General features: G+C 36.8%; 1 protein-coding gene across 1 annotated transcript; it reads left to right on the top strand.

Moving 5' to 3' along the window:
- The first annotated feature begins 2,275 nt into the window (after positions 1-2,275).
- On the top strand, positions 2,276-10,694 carry Vip (vasoactive intestinal peptide). The gene is made up of 7 exons (XM_008854736.3): positions 2,276-2,409; positions 3,751-3,859; positions 5,620-5,742; positions 6,677-6,781; positions 7,134-7,265; positions 8,018-8,099; positions 9,891-10,694. The coding sequence occupies exons 2-6, from the start codon at positions 3,753-3,755 to the stop codon at positions 8,061-8,063; spliced, it is 513 nt and encodes a 170-aa protein (XP_008852958.1). The 5' UTR covers positions 2,276-2,409; positions 3,751-3,752; the 3' UTR covers positions 8,064-8,099; positions 9,891-10,694.
- The last annotated feature ends 7,811 nt before the right edge of the window (positions 10,695-18,505 follow it).

The following is an 18,505-nucleotide window of genomic DNA, read 5'->3' as shown; positions in this document are numbered from 1 at the left end:
CTTTAATCATAAATATGAAATTTCTGAATTTCTTGGAGTACTGATTTATTGTCCCTGAATCTCAAAGAGTAATATGACAGACATTTGGAAACATGGAGAAGCTTACTTTTTTTTCCACTATTTTTTTTTAAATTCTAAAATATATCATTCTTGCCTAGTAGATATACTTTGTTTTTTTAAAGAAGGATTTTGCTTTTTCTGTGAAGATGATTGAGGGTTTTCTGTACAATAAGTACTGCGTTGCTTGCATAATAAGAAAATTTTGACAAGGCTGTGGGAAAATTGAAGAAAGATATGCAAAAGTAAGTAAAAATCAGATTTAAACAGCAAATTCAGTTTCATTTATTGAGTCTTGTAGCAACAGATTATTCATAATAAATTCAACCACAGTCTTTTTTTTTATGGTTAGTGCAAGAAAAAAATAACTGTGTTAGCTGGTCAAAGGACCCTTGGCTTTCTCTCCATTTCCTTGATAGCAAAGCAAAACAAACAAAAACCCTTGGAAACACACTTTTGTAAAATATGTGAATTAAAACTTTGAACTGCAGATGGTGCTGTGATTCCATTTGAAATGATTTTGTGTCCTGTTTAAATTCGTGGTGAAAAAGCAGTTCTTTGATTTAACCTATTTTCATCCATAGGTAAGAAAATGAAATTCTCTTTACTTTTCTGTTTTATTACAGTGGAAGAAACTGTCTTTACTATTGGAAAAATATATCCTAGTTACTCTCCATGAATGCTAAGAACGTCCTTTGCCAAGTGATGATGAACTTTCACGTGTTTTCCCAGTGTATCATCCAGTACTGATTCATCTGTGAAACCTAATCGACTTATTTTGCTGCTCCACATCTTAAATAAAATTGCTTCACTGAAAATTGAGTGACGAAGAGCTCAGGATAAAAAATTCCATATGAGAATGATTTTAACCTCTAGTTCATGATAATCAGTTAAAAAAAGATTTCCTGGAATTAAGCCACAGGAACTCTGGCTTAAGTCAGAGCTGTCAACTGGGAAACAAAATCCCAGACATTTTGAGACTTAATTCATTTAATTTTTCTTGTAACTGAATTAGAAAATATGATTAAGCATAGCAAGATATTGTTACTGTATCAGTCTGCCTTTGAGTGCAGCAAGTATATTCTAAAATCTTAAAGTAAGAAGAAATGGGATTTAGCATTGTATTACCCTGAGGAAAATACAAGCAAAAATGTAAGACATAAAGCACATACTAAGAATTTTTAAAAGAAAGGATATCACCTTACCTTGTTTTCCATGAAGCTGTTTGTTTAGCTGGATTTAGACCTCAAATTCAAACTGAATATATGTTGGGCTACTTTAAGTGTAAAACTGAACAAAGATAAGTTACTTATCACAGTGCTCTACACACATTCTTAACTAATTTTTTCAACCACCTTCCTGTAGAGTCAGGAAAGTCGAATAATGATGCAGAGTGTGTTTTGAGGAGCGGTACAGAAAACCAAATAACCCAATATTATGCAAAGACATAAAAATGATGAACACAACTTCTAAAGAGGAAGAAAAACAATGGATCTCTGGAGCATGCAGTCTGATCATTTGTTTTCGGACCGTTTGATAGAATGCAAGAGAAACTGCAGTGGGAATTACAATGTTCTGTACAAAATGTGGATTAGCAATACTGTGTTGCTGTATAGCACAGTGTGCGTGTTACACCATCTTACTTACTGGAACTTTTTTCCTAGGATTAGTTTCAGCATAAAGGAAATGTAATAAAAGAAATGTGGAAAGGTATTTGTGTTTGCTTTTCATTTGAATACATTTCAAGAAAGTCTAAATTAGAATCTACATAAATAGCATAAAGATAAAAAGGCATTAAGAAAACTGATGTTTTGTTATAAAGGAGAAGTTTACCTTGTAAGATTAACAAACACAAGAGGTTTTTTGCTTTCTGCACTTGTTTCTGCACAAAGTCCTTTTTTTCTAAAGGCCCTGGCTACACCACTACAATCATTCTCTTAATTCGTCACAACTAAGTAAAGATTAAAGCTTTTCACATTAAGCTTTATATTTTTTTATTTTAAAAGTGCATTTCTTCTTTCTATATTACATCTTGAAATTGTTTGCTATAAATGTATATAACTCAGGCATGATGGCAATTTAATAACTCCAAGACTTATTCATCTCATGGGATTACTACTATGACGTCTTTCAGGGAGCTTTGAGATTGCTCAGCCCCAAGCACAGCCCTATAAAACGAGGGACTTTGAAATGCTGCTCAGGTTGAGTGCAGAGCACTAGCTGGCAACAGCCAAACCTTCCCCAGGACCAGGGGCGGACTGGTGAGCCTTCCCTCCTGCAGGAGTTCAGCACCTGAGACAGCTCCCACAGTCCCCAAAGAGCAAGCCCTGAAGGAACATTGCTTGGCCAAGTGTAAGTAAAATACCTTTCTTCTTTTCCTTCTCTCCTTTGAGGTTTCATGCAGGATATCTTGAAGTGTTCTCTCTTGAAAAGAATTTTATAGTATTCCTCTTTTGCAATAGCAAAATAAAATAACAATAGCAGGCTCTCAAGTCACTCTATAAGGATGGAAAAGCCTCAGTTCCCATCATGAGGCTGCGTGTTCTGAACCTTTTTGCTTGGAAGATTCCTTGTCCTGCCTACTTATTCACTAAATACAGATTTTAAAAAGTCATATTTTCTTGCTTGTGTATAGAGTTTTGACAAAGGGTTCAGTGAGTGTATTTATTATTAAAGTTTTCAACTGACTTTTAAAAGTGCTCTTCTTGCTGTTTCATGTGTGATTAACTGAGCCTAGGAAGTATTCACTTTCCTCTTCTTTTAAAGTTTAAATGTTGTGACTTTTATGGGCATCACGAGAAAAAAAATCCCTGAGCATCTGAAGTGGTATCTAGAAAGTATTTAGAAACATAATGCATGAATGGACCAATTAAAAGAAACAGACTTTACATACATCACACACACATGTTATGCATACACACACACACACACACACACACACACACACTGCACATTGATTTTATGGAAAAACTTGTTTCGGTGCCAATATGTTGTTCAGTGACTTTGGGGGTATTGATTTTCATCCTTGAATTGCATTGTATAATTCTTGGCTTAAGGAAATAAGTTCGTAGTAATATCTATACTGAGTAGAGAAAAGTATATACAAGATCCTTTATCTTACTGATATGTATCTATACCTTATAGTCATATATGTACATACAAACATATAAATTTATGTATACAATTCCCTAGGAGAGAGGAATTATTAAATAGGGAAAAGCTCAGTTTTATAAAAGTCGGGCCCATTAAAGTTTAAAGGAAAAAAACATCAAGTTCTTGAAGTTGTTCCTTCTGCAGAAAAGATACTAAACTTGAATGTTATAACTCTGTCATAAAACAACGCTCCTGGAGTTTGTTGCTTCCAGAACAATAGAACTGTAACATTCAATAAATACTAAAGTCAATCTACTACCTGTTTAGAGGTGGGCAGCAGACACAACGTAATTTAGTTTGTTTGTATTCAAACACCTGAACCCAAGAGAAATCTTTATCTTAAAACAGTAATCTTATAGCAGTTTAACTCTTTCCTGAAGTTAAAATTACTTTTTCCAATTCCAAAGAGCCCTCAGAAACATTGCTAGACCCTCAAAATGACCTTGCTAGAGACACTTCCAAGTGTGCTTGGGAAAGCCAGCCTCAATCAATCTCTCTCTCTCTCTCTCTCTCTCTCTCTCTCTCTCTCTCTCTCGACAGAGATGGAAGGCAGAAGCAAGCCCCAGTTTCTGGCCATTCTGGCACTGTTCAGTGTGCTGTTATCACAGTCACTGGCCTGGCCTCTATTTGGATCACCTTCTGCTGTGAGGTAAGCTTCCTTCTAGGATAAGTGCATTTTCAATTCAAACGGGCAGACATTCCTTCTTCTAAATGAGAATTTCTTATGTACTATTTTGGATAGTGTTTTTTTTAAATGGTGTGTGTGTGTGATTTATTTAAATATTTTGATTATAGTGTTGAGCAAATTCATTTCCAATCCAAATCAACCGGTCAGTCTGAGTCCTGGAATTTACCTTCAGTACGTGAAAGTAACATCAGTGATCAGTTTTACAAACAAATGGCCACATTTCCAAACCAGTATTATAGGTAATAAATTCCTATACAGGCATCTCAGGTCAGTTCTAGTAGAAAAAGAGTTGTTTATTGACCAACTTCATTTCAATTTATATTTAATATAAAATGATGATAAGATTAGTAGTTTATTAATGAGCTATGTAGATATGAAATCATGTTGAACAGGAATATATCTTGGAAGAATCACTTTGCCAAAATTATAAAAATCATGAGGAAATTTATCTATTAAGATACAATCCCCCATAATACACTACATTTGAACTAAAAGTACTTAGTTTTACTGTTTGATACACTGAGCTTCATGTTTCAGAGTCACAAAGCATAGCACAAACTCATCTTAACCTAAATTAAAACAAATTTATGTGAAATAGTCAATTAATACTTGACCCTTTCTTTCTAGTTTACACAATCACCATAATCTAAAGGCAAAATATCATTTCTTTGATCATTTCTTTGTTTACTTGTCCCTTCTTATGATCCGTTAAGTGCATAATAGCTCAGCCTTTAATGTTCCCTTAGAACCTTTAAAGTCACCTCATATCATGCTTTGACAGCTAAAACAGCATTTGAGTCTCAATGACTTTATCTCAACAGATGAACAGTCACAAGAGTGTTGATGTTTGTACTGGATTCTCATCTTCAGGCCCACAAATGACCACATTTTATTCTCCACTACTTTATCACCCAGAGATATAAAGATGTCCTGGGACTGACACTCTTTGGAGGTTTACCTTAAAGTGAAGATTCACACAGAGACATATTTTTAATAGTGTGATAGTATTATAAATGTGTATGGATTCACTTGTAGGTAATAGTCTATATGTAGCAAAAATAATGTCCATCTTGTAATATAGAATAACATATTCATTGTTAAAATTGTCCTAGTTCATAAGGTTAGAAGCCAGAGGACTCATTAAGTTTGCTAAATTTGAATAACTACTCATAAATTGGGAGATTCATTGGTTTTGATCAATACAGAGATTTATCATGCTAATATAAATCTTTCTAGTAAAAATTAGGGACATAGAAAAACAGTTACTACTCTCTGCTCTTGGAAAGCATTTGAAATAATTGATACTAAATATCACAAAGTCCATGAATCAATGTCAGTCTAATATTGCTTCTTTAGAAGTTTTAACTTTGTATAAAATCTTTCTACTTGCTATATTTCACCTCACAAAGGGAATATTGTGACGTGTACCTGGGCAGTGTGTTTTGTTGAAAGGTTTTGTAGGATTGAATTAAGTAGAAATTATGTTTGATATAAAAAACTTATAAAAGTTGTATGGTATCTTTTTATGAGATAACACAAAATTACTATTTATATTCTAATTAAACACAAAAAACCATGGAGTCAAATTATCTTATTCTTAGATTGCAAATGAGAGATGCTTCCCGAGATTTTGATCTTCTGCTTCAAGTAGTTCCAAGACTAGCTGCACTGTCTTCAGATAGAGGCATGCATTACATTTTTTGGGTGTTTTACCTTAATAGGTTGGATGACAGAGTACAGTTTGAAGGAGCAAATGAGCCTGATCAAGTCTCATTCAAAGCAGACACGGACATCTTACCGAATGCGTTAGCTGAAAATGACACACCCTATTATGATGCATCCAGGTGAGTTCATTCTCATTGTTTTATTTAGGGATCATAGTTTAGAAGTATAAATATTCTAGTTTTATCTCACCACAACATGGTTTCTATGACTTTATTCATCCTAACATCAGATCTAGCATACATACATACATACATGCATACATACATACATACATACATACATGTGATTTTCATGGGAAGGGTTGTAACAAGCCAGTGTCAACACATTATTTATTTACATTCTGTTGAGCATTATTTCAATATGATTTCAGATTCTACTAACCCAGCTCAACCAAGCATTTAGGATTCCATGGTAGAACAAGTATAAAGAAAAGAGATCTCTCTTTATGCAGAGTGAACATATCTAAAAAAGCTGTTCATTCACAGAACTGCTTGTCTAGATAGCTTTTCAGTACAAACTGAACACTCCTCCCTGGCACCCCAAAGATAAAGTACATAAAGGCTCCTCATATGTTTACGAAGTTAGCTGATGCCCTTAAGGCCCTCTCTGCTTCAAGGGATTTTATTGCCAAGTATTTCAGTAGAAAAAAAATTAACAAAGAGAGAATATTTTTGAACTTGACAAAATTAACACATTTTCTTATTGCACGTATCTTTATTTAGGGCAGCAGGAAAACCTATATAAACATAGAGAAAAATTATCAATATTTCTTAGAAAACAATTCATTTAAAAATCTACCAGGGGATACCAATGAAATATTCTTCTAAAATGGTCCATTTTCCCCCACATCTTAGGCTAAAGATAGAGACTATATCTTGCTACAAGTGACTAGAAAATATCTTTGGCTATGGTGTTAGGACACTTCTTTTGCGAGTTAAGTTTTAGTGAACAGTTTTCATTAAGAGTTTATGCATTTCTTTACCATTTAATGAGCTAGAATTTATAGAGCAAGAAACTCTATGAAATGATTGTTGCCTTTCCTCCTTGTCTTAGAGCTGCCAGGCATGCTGATGGAGTGTTCACCAGTGACTACAGTAGACTTCTGGGCCAGATTTCTGCCAAAAAGTACCTTGAATCCCTCATTGGAAAACGAGTCAGGTAAAGAGGGTTTGCTGTTTTTAACAAATATATTCTCATTACTTGATCTCCAAATTCTATTTTTATTTCTGAAATATTATTTTCCTTGCTCGAGGCTGATAATGTTCCATTTATTTTGATAAAGTAATACATACTCATAGGTAAAGCATACCAGCCCACCTATGGTGAAATAAAGGCCTTCGAGTAACATATTTATTGATGCCAAATATATTTATTTTTCTCAAGCACCAACCATTTACACACTCACTGCAGACAAAGTGAGCTACACTCAGTAGAAATACATGGAACATAGGCACATTTCCTACTTCTTGGTAAAATCTTTAATTTCATTTTATTTTCTTATATCCTTTAGCAGTAACATCTCAGAAGACCCCGTGCCGATCAAACGACATTCGGATGCAGTCTTCACTGACAACTACACCCGCCTTAGAAAACAAATGGCTGTAAAGAAATACTTGAACTCAATTCTGAATGGAAAGAGGAGGTAAAGGAAAAAAAGAAAACTTGTTCAAGTGAAAAAGTATAAATGACTTTCGAATTTTAAGCTGTATTTGGAGAGCACTGTTTCTCTATCATACTCTCTAAACCATGTAAACGACTCGTTCTCAACCTTGACTGATGTCAGGCTTCCCTGGAGAAATTGTAAATACTGACATATGGCTGTTAGCCCTAAGCAATTAAAAACCCACATCTCTGGGGATGCAGACAGACACTGCTGTTGAGAACTCTGTTCTTTGAATGGCTACTATGAATCAGGGAGCAGGTTTAATCAAGTGTTCACTTTAAAAACTTGAAAAGTGCAATTAGCAATTTTGTAGTGCAGGAGACCCCTTCATATGCATTTTCAGCACCCTTACTTTGTCACATTTAATCATGATGCATTTTCATGTTCAGGCTCTTCTATAAAATCAGTTCTTTCTGTAGTGTGCAAATATTGAGCACAGCACAGAGATAGTAGTTTTCTTCATGTGCATGGTGAATATTAAGCATAATTCTGTTTGGGTGTAATCATACAAGAGTACTCTCTTTGCCCACTAAATGATAATTCTATAAGCCTGAATTTAGATGCTAAGATTGTGGAACAATTCATGGGCAATCACTAACTGCAGAGATCATTGTTTATCCCCAGTGCATCTTAGAGCACAGATAATAACCTAGTCATTATGTTATAATTGTTTCTTTGAAACCTTCCTCAGCTGAGAGTTTTAATGTGTGCATTCTCCTTCTGGTCTGTAGCAGTGAAGGAGATTCTCCTGACTTCCCCGAAGAGCTAGAAAAATGATGGAAAGGCTCCTCCGGGGAGAGCTGTGGACAAGTGGTGAGTGTGCCAGTGAATGTTTGCAGCTACTCCCTAAGTACAGAGACAGGAAAGATCCAATGGGTAAGAAGCACCTTAGAGTTTCCATCAGGAGACTAGAATTATCTAAGGTTCAGAAGGCATCTCCAACTGAGGCAGACCCCACCCCAGTAAACACCTTTAAATGACTTAGCTGTCTTCTGATCATGACGAAGAGTCTGCTCAGCATGAGCAGTTTAGCTTCTGAGAAGCGCTCCTTGTTCAACCTCACGCCCATATTGTTCTGAAGTAAAAAGACACAGGAGCCTAGCTCACATTCATGAGGGGAAAAAATGGCTTTAGTTTGAGACTCCAACCAGGCTGATTGTATTAATTTGAGATTTAGTCCCAAGAATGCCTGTGAGGTATTCATTTAAATGTGGAGAAATTGCACCAAAGCATAGCATGGTTCACTGCTGTGACAACATCAAGGCATTCTGGGTTGAATTTTATTTCTTGAAATATAACAAATTTCATGGAGCTAAAGTCAAGTTTTGACCTATAAAATAAGTAGAGGTCTTATAGCCCTAGCATCATTCACTGTAAAATATTTTTTGAGTAGAGAAAATACACATACATATATGCTTACATACATGTAAAAGGATAGTCTGTTCCTTAAAATCTCTTTTATACAAATATGCTTATAAGACACATTCATTCATGAACTATGAAGCATTGATAATTTCATCATTTCACATGAATCTATTTACAGTACTTGGTAAGGGATTTCATAATTGTGCTATCACCATGTAAAAGGTTGGCACACTTTTCTCTAAAGGGTTATGGAGAGATGTTTGCAGTTTTGTGGGTATCTAGTTTCTATTATAACCACTTATCTTGCTACTGTAGACCAAAAGCAGCCAAAAAAAGATATAAAATGAATTCAAGTGTTTGACTCTAATAGAGCTTTATTTGTAATCCCTGTAGGTGGGTAGGATCCCAACCTCTAGCTAAGAAAAGAATATTAGGCTAGCCTTATGTTTGGGCTAAAGGCAATTTAGTCTCACCTCAGTTTCTGGTATGGCTATCTAATGTTTTCAAGAGTTATCAGGAATGAACAAGTTTCCAGAAATTCATCTGCCTGATTTGTTACTTTCATCATTAACTTAATTATACATTCAGATCTAAGAGAAGTATGGGGTCAGGAGCTGCCCCCAATAAAGCACTCCCATGTGTACACACTTCCCCGAACCCAGGCCTTGGCTCAAAAATAAAAGACAGGGTGAGTCTGTCACTTGACCATGGAGCATTTGCCTGGCCTACCCAAAGGCTTTGGGTCCCACTCCCAACACCAAAATAAATTAAATAAATAAATAAATAAATAAATAAAACAAATAAGTAATTTGTAACAGGAAAATTTCTCTGTCAAATTAAGAAATATGTCAGATACTAAAATATAAAGGCAGATTACGCAGCCTCTTATCTTTATAAATTGTAAGATCATTTATGAGATCCCATCTTTGTTATTTGTATAAGAGTTGTTTTGGACAAGTTCTTTGAACAAGAAATCCTGTAGGTAATTCCCTTGTGAAAGTGAAAAAGCTTAATTCTTAATGACTAGGTATAGGGTTCCTTTACATTACCATTCCTTTGTGACAGTCTACTGAGAGGTTCTCTCTTGATCCTGCCAGACACTATCCCTTGCCAGAGGCTATTGATGGAGAGACAAAGAGAAATTGATGTTAACCAAATGAGTGGATACATGAGCAAAACTAATATATTGTAAATTTTAAAAGCATTTTATGTTTAAGGTACCAACTCTTTCTTTTTCAGAATTCTTGAAGGAAAACAACCAAGTAATTACATTTTGAGTTCTACATACCTAATTCAAGAAAACAACTTCAATAGCAAAACCAAATAAAATGTGTTGTGAATGATGTGATTTATTTTATTCTGATGTAATTACTGTGATGTTTACATTGTAAATATTATTTGAGAGTTTTAAAATCTGTCTTTAGCTCATAAAAGGCTTGTAATTTCATGTGCTATATATTCTTTCTAACAAAAATATATTTAATGATAAGTAGATGCTAGATTAATTCCAATTATCTGAGGCTTTTCTGTAAGGGGAGCAATAGAGGGAAATTGTTGTGTTTATTTATAGTATTCAGATGATCAGAACAGCTAATTAGTGTAATGAAATGTGAATGTTAAGCAGATAGGCTGCTGTGTTAAATAACAAAATTTCTAAGAGAATACCAACAACAAAGATCAAAAAGATACTTGTGAAATAGTTTTCAGGAAATCATATGTCCACGTTGAAAGGGGACTTTACCTCTAATGTATTGATCTCTGAGATTAGACTCTGTAATCCTCAAAAGCTTCCTTCAGATCTGGGTTTCAGTTAAGGGGATGAGTCTGGCTTCTGATTTGGGGAGTCCCTTTCTGTCTGTGTTATGGATGTGTAAGATATCAGCTGAATAGAGCACTTGATTTTCAGTGATCAATATTTTTTTCCATAATCACTCAGAATAGCATATGATCTTGTCAGTTTCCTTTAGTGAAAGTACATTTGGAGACAACTATTTTTCCAATGTGATTGTATGAAATTAATTATAGAAAATAAAGATCTTTGGTTATCATTGCAGATGCTTTTGGGTGTCCTGATTCTTTGAATGACTCAGCAACAGCTCCTTTTAGCTATAGTTACATGCATTAGTGTGGCGTCATTACACCAACATTACAATTACCTGAACAAAAAGCTTAACTCTTAAATTTAGTTTTTAAGACTGGGCTGAAACTTGGAGCACACTCGTTCTCCCGGATAGCCCTTGGAACCACCCCTCTCCTGGAACTGTGCTCCTGAGTCAGGCTTCCTTCCATTTTTATTCAAACAAGTTTCTCCAGCTTTATGGGGGAGTACAATTTTGGATCCACCTTAATTTAACAGACCATCCAGCCTTTTCATCCTCAGGTCTAGAATAGCTCATTCATCCACTGCCAAGTGTCCTTCCCAGTCTTCACTGTGTTTGATGAATTAAGGGGGCACTGTCTTTCAGTTCTTTGATATGTTAATTCTCAAGCATACCAACATTCATTCATTATCTTTTTGGATGGAGTACCAAATTGGGGCTCTCAGTAAACACCCCTTGACAAGACACAAGGTTCATTGATTTTTCCAAGGTTAATTAAAAGTCATTAGCTCAGGTTCTGTCCATTTTATAGAAGTCATTCCTATACATTAGGCAGTTCTATGATGCTTGAAGTGAGACTGCATTCAACTGTGTGTCCCAAATGAACAAGGAGAGAGAGAGAGAGAGAGAGAGAGAGAGAGAGAGAGAGAGAGAATGTCAAGGGTTAGTGTGATGGTGCAATTCCATGAAGCTCTTTCTGGGTAATCTCAACCCTTCCCATGTTGCCCCTTATTTCCTGGAGTGTAACCCTTTGCTTTATGATCCAGATTCAAAGTTAGGGTTCCAGCCTCTATATTTACGTCTACATATCAAGCAACAGAACAGGGAGGCTTTGTGGCTACTTTCTAGGCATGCTGGTTCTCTCGAGCTGACGTACCATCAACAAGGACATAGTCTTGTGGCCACAGGCATTTGCAGGAAAGGCTGAAACATGCAGCTTATTTTTTTCCTTAGGGGAGGCAGGCATCCAGGTTTAAAGCTGGCCTCTGTTAATATAAAACAATGGTGGAATAGTTGGATAATGATATTTGTTTTAAGCTCTTATTTTGTCACCCCAAAGTCTTAAAGAATAGCAAAGAAAGTGAGAGACTCTACCCATCAGTTAAAGCTGCCATACAAACAGGAACAACTCTCCACTCATTTTGATTTATTATACTTACAGCAAGTGTCCAGGGAGGGTGGGTCTAATCCAGAATTACCAGTGATTATAGAATACTTTACACAAGTAAAATGAATTGGACTTTTGCACACGATCTCACAAACTGTTAAACATTTACTAAGAGACATTTCTAAAGGAAGCCCTGAATGAAAACAGAAAACTTCCAGATGTAACTTGGATATAAGGAGCATATAAAAATCTATGGGAACTTAATTTGAATGTGAATTTAAAGACTTTTAATTATATTCCTATTTTATTCCCTATTTGTTCAAGACACATTTCTTAAGTAGCTATGATGTGCCATATACACAGTTGAAAAGAGTTCTAAGGAGAAGGAACAGTAAGCGGGATGGAGGAGCAGCTCTGGTGGCCTAGCACAGCAAGGAAGGCTTTGTGGCCAGAGCAGTGAGAGATGGAAACCAGAAGAGGGCTTTGGATTCCCTGGAACTGGAGTTATGGACCTTCGTTAGCCATCATGTGGGTGCTGGCTGCTGAACCCAGGTTTTCAGCAAGAACAGCCAGTGCTCTTAACCACTGAGCCATCTCTCCAGTCCCATGTGCTAGCATTTTAGATCACAGAGATTAAATTTGTCACGCTGTTGTGTTAGAATAACAACCTCTGAAAATGTCCACACCTTATTCCCTCGAACTTGTGATTATTTCACTTTTACATGGCCCACACTCTGATGACTCTCAAAGTCTTAAGTAGGGCGGTTAACCTGGATTATTTAGGTGCCCTAGCATAATCGCCAGGACCCATGAGAGTGGGAAGAGGAAAGCAGTAGTTGGAGAAGGGACTGGGACAATACAACAGAGACTGGCGTAGCACCACAGCTTGGAGAGTCCTGAAACGCACGTTATAAAGATGCCTCAGAAACCAAAGAATGCAAGAAAGTGTTTGCCCAAGAGCCTCTGACAGACGAGAAAGTAGGGAATACGCTGGAATCTATAGGCACAGGAAAGAACTTTTTGAACAGGACTCTGAAGTTCAGGCATTATGAGCAATTGACAAATGGGGCTTTATGAAACTAAAAAGCTTCTTTACAACAAAGGACATCATTGTTCACGTGAGGAGGTAGCCTACAGAATGGAAAAAATATCTTTCCCAGCAATACATCGGGCAGAGACTTAATATCTATAATAGACAAAGACCTCAAAAAACTGAACATTAAAAAAAAAAAACTAACCAACACAATTAAAAAATATGGCATGGAGAAACACTTTAAAAATATTCAACACCCTTAGCCACCAGGCAAATGCAAATTAAAATTTCTTTGAGGTTTCATCTAACTCCAGTCAAAATAAGATAAAAATAATTGGGGGCTGGAGAGCTGACTCATAGTTAAGAGCACTGGCTGTTCTTGCAGAGGAACTGGGTTTCATGCCCATTGGTGACTAACAACTATCTGTAACTCCAGTTCTAGGGGATCTGATGCCCTCTTCTGACCTCCGTGGGCACTGCACAATACAGGTGCATTTCCATACATGCAGGCATTACACTCATACACATAACATAAAAATATTAAATAAAAAATTTTAAAAATAACAACAAATAGTGGTGTGCATGTGGAGAAAGAAGAATAGTTATTCACTGGTGGTAGGAGGGCAAATTTGTGCAGCCACTATGGAAATTAGTGTGTAGAGTCCTCAGAAGCTCCAATAATACCATTCTTGGGCATGTACCTAGAGTACTCTATATCCTACTACAGAGAAACCTGCTCATCCATGTTCATTGCTGCTCTAGTCACAATAACCCCATAAAGGAAAAGACTGAGAAGATCATCAGTTGATGAATGGATAAGAAAAATGTGGCAAAATTATGTGCACAATAGAATATTATTCTGCTCTTAAGAAAAATGAAATTATGGAATTCACAGGTGAATGGCTGGAACTGGTAACACTTGTCCTGAATAAGGTATCCCAGACCCAGAAAGACAAACATTGCATGTTTTCTTTAATCAGTAGACACTAACTTTGAAATTTAGACATGTGTGTTTCATTTCGAATGCCCCTAAAAGTTAGGAAACTAGTAGGGAGTAATGGGCAAGGGGAGTTCTTTCAAGGCAAAGGAAATATAATACAGTGGTATAAAAGGGGAAAGAAGAACAACAGTACAGGAAGGATTAAATGGGTAGTGAAAGGTGAGCAGGGTGGAGGAGGGAATAAGGGGAGAGATCACTAACACTAAAGGCCTTTTGAGAAACCATATGGAAACTTATTATTGTAGAAGCTTTTTCAAACACATGCATGTGTGAGAGTGCCTGTTCCTGCCTCCCTCTGGCATTGGGGCTGAGAATTCAGGGGACTTCCTGAGAGCGCCTGGATCCTGTCTCCATGCAGTCATTACCTTCCCCTAATTGCGCTGTACCCAACCCCCTAACTGGGATTGTTTGAGGCCCCTTCCGAAGCCCTGGGCAGACCTGGATTTGGTAGGATAAGGCTGATATCTTAGCAGACAGCCTGAGAGGGTGGGTTCCGACCTCCATCTATGTGTAGCAGCTGGGATCTCAGCAGACCGCCAGAGAGTGCGGATTCCCTCTGGCATATGGGCTGAGAACCCAGCTGACTGCCTGATTTGGAGAGTCCCCAAATCATCCCCCCTTTAGGGATCTTCCTAAATTTTGCTCTGGGTTCCCACTAGTAGGGGTCCAAACCTTAGAAGGAAGCCTGGGTGTACCTGACTGGAACCTGACTTGGGCTTCTGTGGGTGTTTCTGAGTAGCTGATCTGAAGCCATCAATTCCCTCCAAAATAAAACCTTAGAGAACCTGAAACCTAGACCAACCATCTTCATATAACCAATAAGAAAAGGTCCAAGGCACATCAATAATAAAACAGAAGCAAACTTCAACTTAATTCTCGTATCAGAATCACAAACAACAAAAGAAATCCACATGACAAAATCACGAAAAAAGAATAATAAAATGGAAAGCCAAAACACTATGTCCCCACAAAACTCCACCAATCCTGTAGGAGAGTTCTACAAGGAGAACCCCCTAGAGATAACCCAGGACACTGAATTTAAAAGAACAATCATAAACATGATCAAGGAATTCAACAAATTTAAAGAACACACAAACAAATCAAAGAACTAAAAGAAGATAGGGATAAACTTCTGAATGAATTCACAAGAGATAGAAACATTGAAGAAAACTCGGGCAGAAATGAAGACTGAAGTGCAAAACTCAATAAGCCAACTTGAAACAACAGGGGAGAGACTCACCACTAGAATGAATGAAATGGAAAACAGAATATCAACACTTGAGGATAAAGACGAAGAATTGGACCACTCAAGCAAAGATTATGGAAAAAAATAAAAAAAAACATGTGACTGGAATAGGGAAGAGATTTGGGACACCATGAAAAGACCACATCTACAGATCATAGGGCTAGAGGAAGGAGAGGAATTTCAGGATAATGGTATTGACCAGATCTTAAACAGGATTGTAGAAGAGCATTTCCTGAAATTAAGGAAAGATTCTCATACAAATACAGGAAGCACATAGAACACTGAATAGACAGGATCAGAAAAGAAACACCACATGACATATCATGGTAAAAACACTAAATGTACAGAACAAAGAGAGAATACTGAAAGCAGCAAAAGAAAAACAATAAGCCACATACAAAGGAAAGCCCATCAGAATTACAGCTGACTTATCAGTGCAAACTGTGAAAGCCAGAAGAGCCTGGATCAAGGTATTTCCAGTTCTAAATGACAAGAGATGCCAGCCCAGAATACTCTACCCGACAAAAACTATTATAATTGAGGGGGAAAGATAAACCTTCCATGACATGAAAAGCCTGAAAGAATACATCCATGAAACCAGCCCTTCAAACAATACTTGAAGCAGTACAAAGAGAGGAGAAAGGAGTAACTATACCCCATGGGCAATGAAAGAAAATAAATAAAGGTATAATTGAGGAAACACAAAATTAGACAAATTAGCAACCAAAATGATGGCAACCAATACACACCTTTCAATAACAACCTTAAATATAACACTAAATATCAGTGGCCTCAATTTCCCTGTCAAAAGACACAGGCTAGTGGAATGGATCAATAAAGAAAACCCATCTTTTTGTTGTCTTCAAGAAACTCATCTCATCTTCAAGGATAGTAACTACCTTAGGGTAAAAGGATGAAAAAAATATTCCAAGCAAATGGCACTAAGAAACAAGCAGGTGTTGCAATTCTAATATCTGACAAAATTGACTTCAAAGTAAAACTAATCTCTGGTGCACCCAAATTCATAAAAACAACACTATAGAACTTTAAGACACAGATTAACCCCAACTCAGTAATAGTAGGGTACTTCAATACTCCATTGCCTCCATTAGACAGGTCAATTGGACAAAGAATAAATGGAGAGATGTCTGAATTAAATGATACCATACATCAAATGGACCTAACAGACATCTTTCAAATATTCCATCCAAGCACCAAAGAATACACTTTCTACTCAGCACCCCATGGAACTTTTTCAAAAACTGACCACATACTGGGCCACAAAACAAACCTCAACCAATACAAAAAAATTGAAATAATTCCATGCATTCTATCAAACCACAATGCAATCGTACCCCAAGAGAATTGACTGCAGAGAGTAAGTGTGGAGGGAGGGGCTTTTGGAGCCATCTTGGAACAGAAGAAGCATGAGGAAAAGATGGCTCCAGTGTCTCACCCATGTGGACACAAGAGGGGGCATTTCCCAACCTGGGGCGAGACCGTGGGCCCATGAGGCATTGGCGAAAGCTAAAGGAGATTGTGGGCAGGGGTGGAAGTGATCTGGAACAGTGGGCCACTGAGCCACAGAGTGGAACGGGGCACTGAGTGTTTGCCTTTTGTGGAGCACTGGGTGTTTGCTTTTGTTAGTCACTTTTTTTCCCCCTAACCAGGGTATAAACTATGAAAAAGTCAGAAAAAGATGTGCTATGTGGTTTGTCTGATAGCACCAGGAGAAGGCACCCTAAGAGAACTCAGGAGACAGCAATAAAGCTCAAAATCAACACTGGAGGGAACCCTAGTCACTTCATGAATTCATGGCCATTAACAACACACTCCTAAACAATAAGTGGGTCAAAGGAGAAATTAAGAAAGAAAGAAAGAAAGAAAGAAAAAAAAGAATTCCTGGAATTCAACAAAAAAGACAATACAACACAACATAACCTCTGGGACACATTAAAAGTAGTCCTAAGAGGGAAGTTTACAGCTCAAAGGGCCTACATTTAAAAATTAGAAAGAGCCCAAATAAATAACCTAACACTGCAACTCAAGACACTCGAAAGGCAAGAACAAATGAAACCTATACCCAGCAGAAGAGAAGAAATAATAAAAATCAGAGCAGAAATTAATGAAATAGAAACAAGGAAAACAGTACAAAGAATCAATGAATCTAAGAGCTGGATCTTTGAAAAGCTAAACAAGATGGACAGATCCCCCCTAGTCAAGTCAGACAAAAGAAAAAAAGAGCAAATCCAAATAAAAAAAATCAGAGATGAGGGGAAACATCACAACAGACACACAAAAGATCCAGACCACTATAAGGGAATATTTTAAAAACCTATACTCTACTAAATTTGAAAATCTACAAGAAATGGATGGGTATCTAAAATTATGGGAACCACCAAAGTTAAGCCAAGAAGAGATCAACAGTTTAAACAGACCCATAACACTTAAGGAAATTGAAACAGTAGTACAAAGCCTCCCAACTAAAAATGTCCAGGCCCAGATGGATTTATAGCAGAATTCTACCAGACATTTAAGGAAGACCTTCAACCAATACTACTTAAATTATTCAAAATGATGGAAACAGAGTGAGGACTCCCAAATTCCTTCTATGAAGCCAGCATCAGTCTAATATCCAAACCAGGTAAAGGCACAATCAAAAAAGAAAACTACAGACCCTAATGAACATAGATGCAAAAACTCTCAACAAATAATTGCAAACTGCATACAGACACACATCAAAAAATTATTGACCATGATTAAGTAGGCTTTATTCCAGAGATGCAGGGGTGGTTCAATATACTCAAGTCAATAAATGTCATTAATCATATAAATGGACAATGACAAGAACCACATGGTCATTTCAATAGATGCAGAGAAGGCCTTTGACAAAATTCAACATGCTTTTATGTTTAAAGTTCTAGAGAGAATTGGACTGGAGGGAACATACCTCAACATAATTAAAGCTATACACAACAAACCCATAGCCAACATCATTCTCTATGGAGGAAAACTGGAAGGATTCCCATTCAAATCAGGAACCAGACAAGGATGTCCACTATCTCTACTCCTTTTCAACATAGTGCTTGAAACACTTGCTAGAGCAATAAGACAGGAGAAGGCAATTAAAGGAGTACTAATTGGAAACAAAGAGGTGAAACTCTCCCTTTGTTTAAATGACATGATACTATGCCTAAGAGATCCCAAAAGTTCCACCAGAAACCTCCTAGAACTGATCACCACTTTCAGTATAGTGGCAGGTTATAAATCCAGTCTACAAAATCAGTAGTAGAGTACAGGAAAATGCTCCCACTCACAATATCTGCAAAATAAAATAATAAAATAATAAAATAAAATAAAATAACAGG

Source organism: Nannospalax galili, unplaced genomic scaffold (assembly GCF_000622305.1).
Source record: "Nannospalax galili isolate Female #2095 unplaced genomic scaffold, S.galili_v1.0 scaffold1087, whole genome shotgun sequence".
NCBI classification, from domain to species: domain Eukaryota; kingdom Metazoa; phylum Chordata; class Mammalia; order Rodentia; family Spalacidae; genus Nannospalax; species Nannospalax galili.
Note: the sequence above shows the minus strand (reverse complement) of the source record. Positions and strands in the feature narration are given on the sequence as shown.

Bases quoted from the DNA above. Each gene is read 5' to 3' on its own strand.
- Vip (XM_008854736.3), top strand. From the start codon at position 3,753: ATGGAAGGCAGAAGCAAGCCCCAGTTTCTGGCCATTCTGGCACTGTTC. The intron at 3,860-5,619 runs GTAAGCTTCCTT...TTACCTTAATAG, and splicing joins GGATCACCTTCTGCTGTGAG to GTTGGATGACAGAGTACAGT. The intron at 6,782-7,133 runs GTAAAGAGGGTT...TATATCCTTTAG, and splicing joins CTCATTGGAAAACGAGTCAG to CAGTAACATCTCAGAAGACC.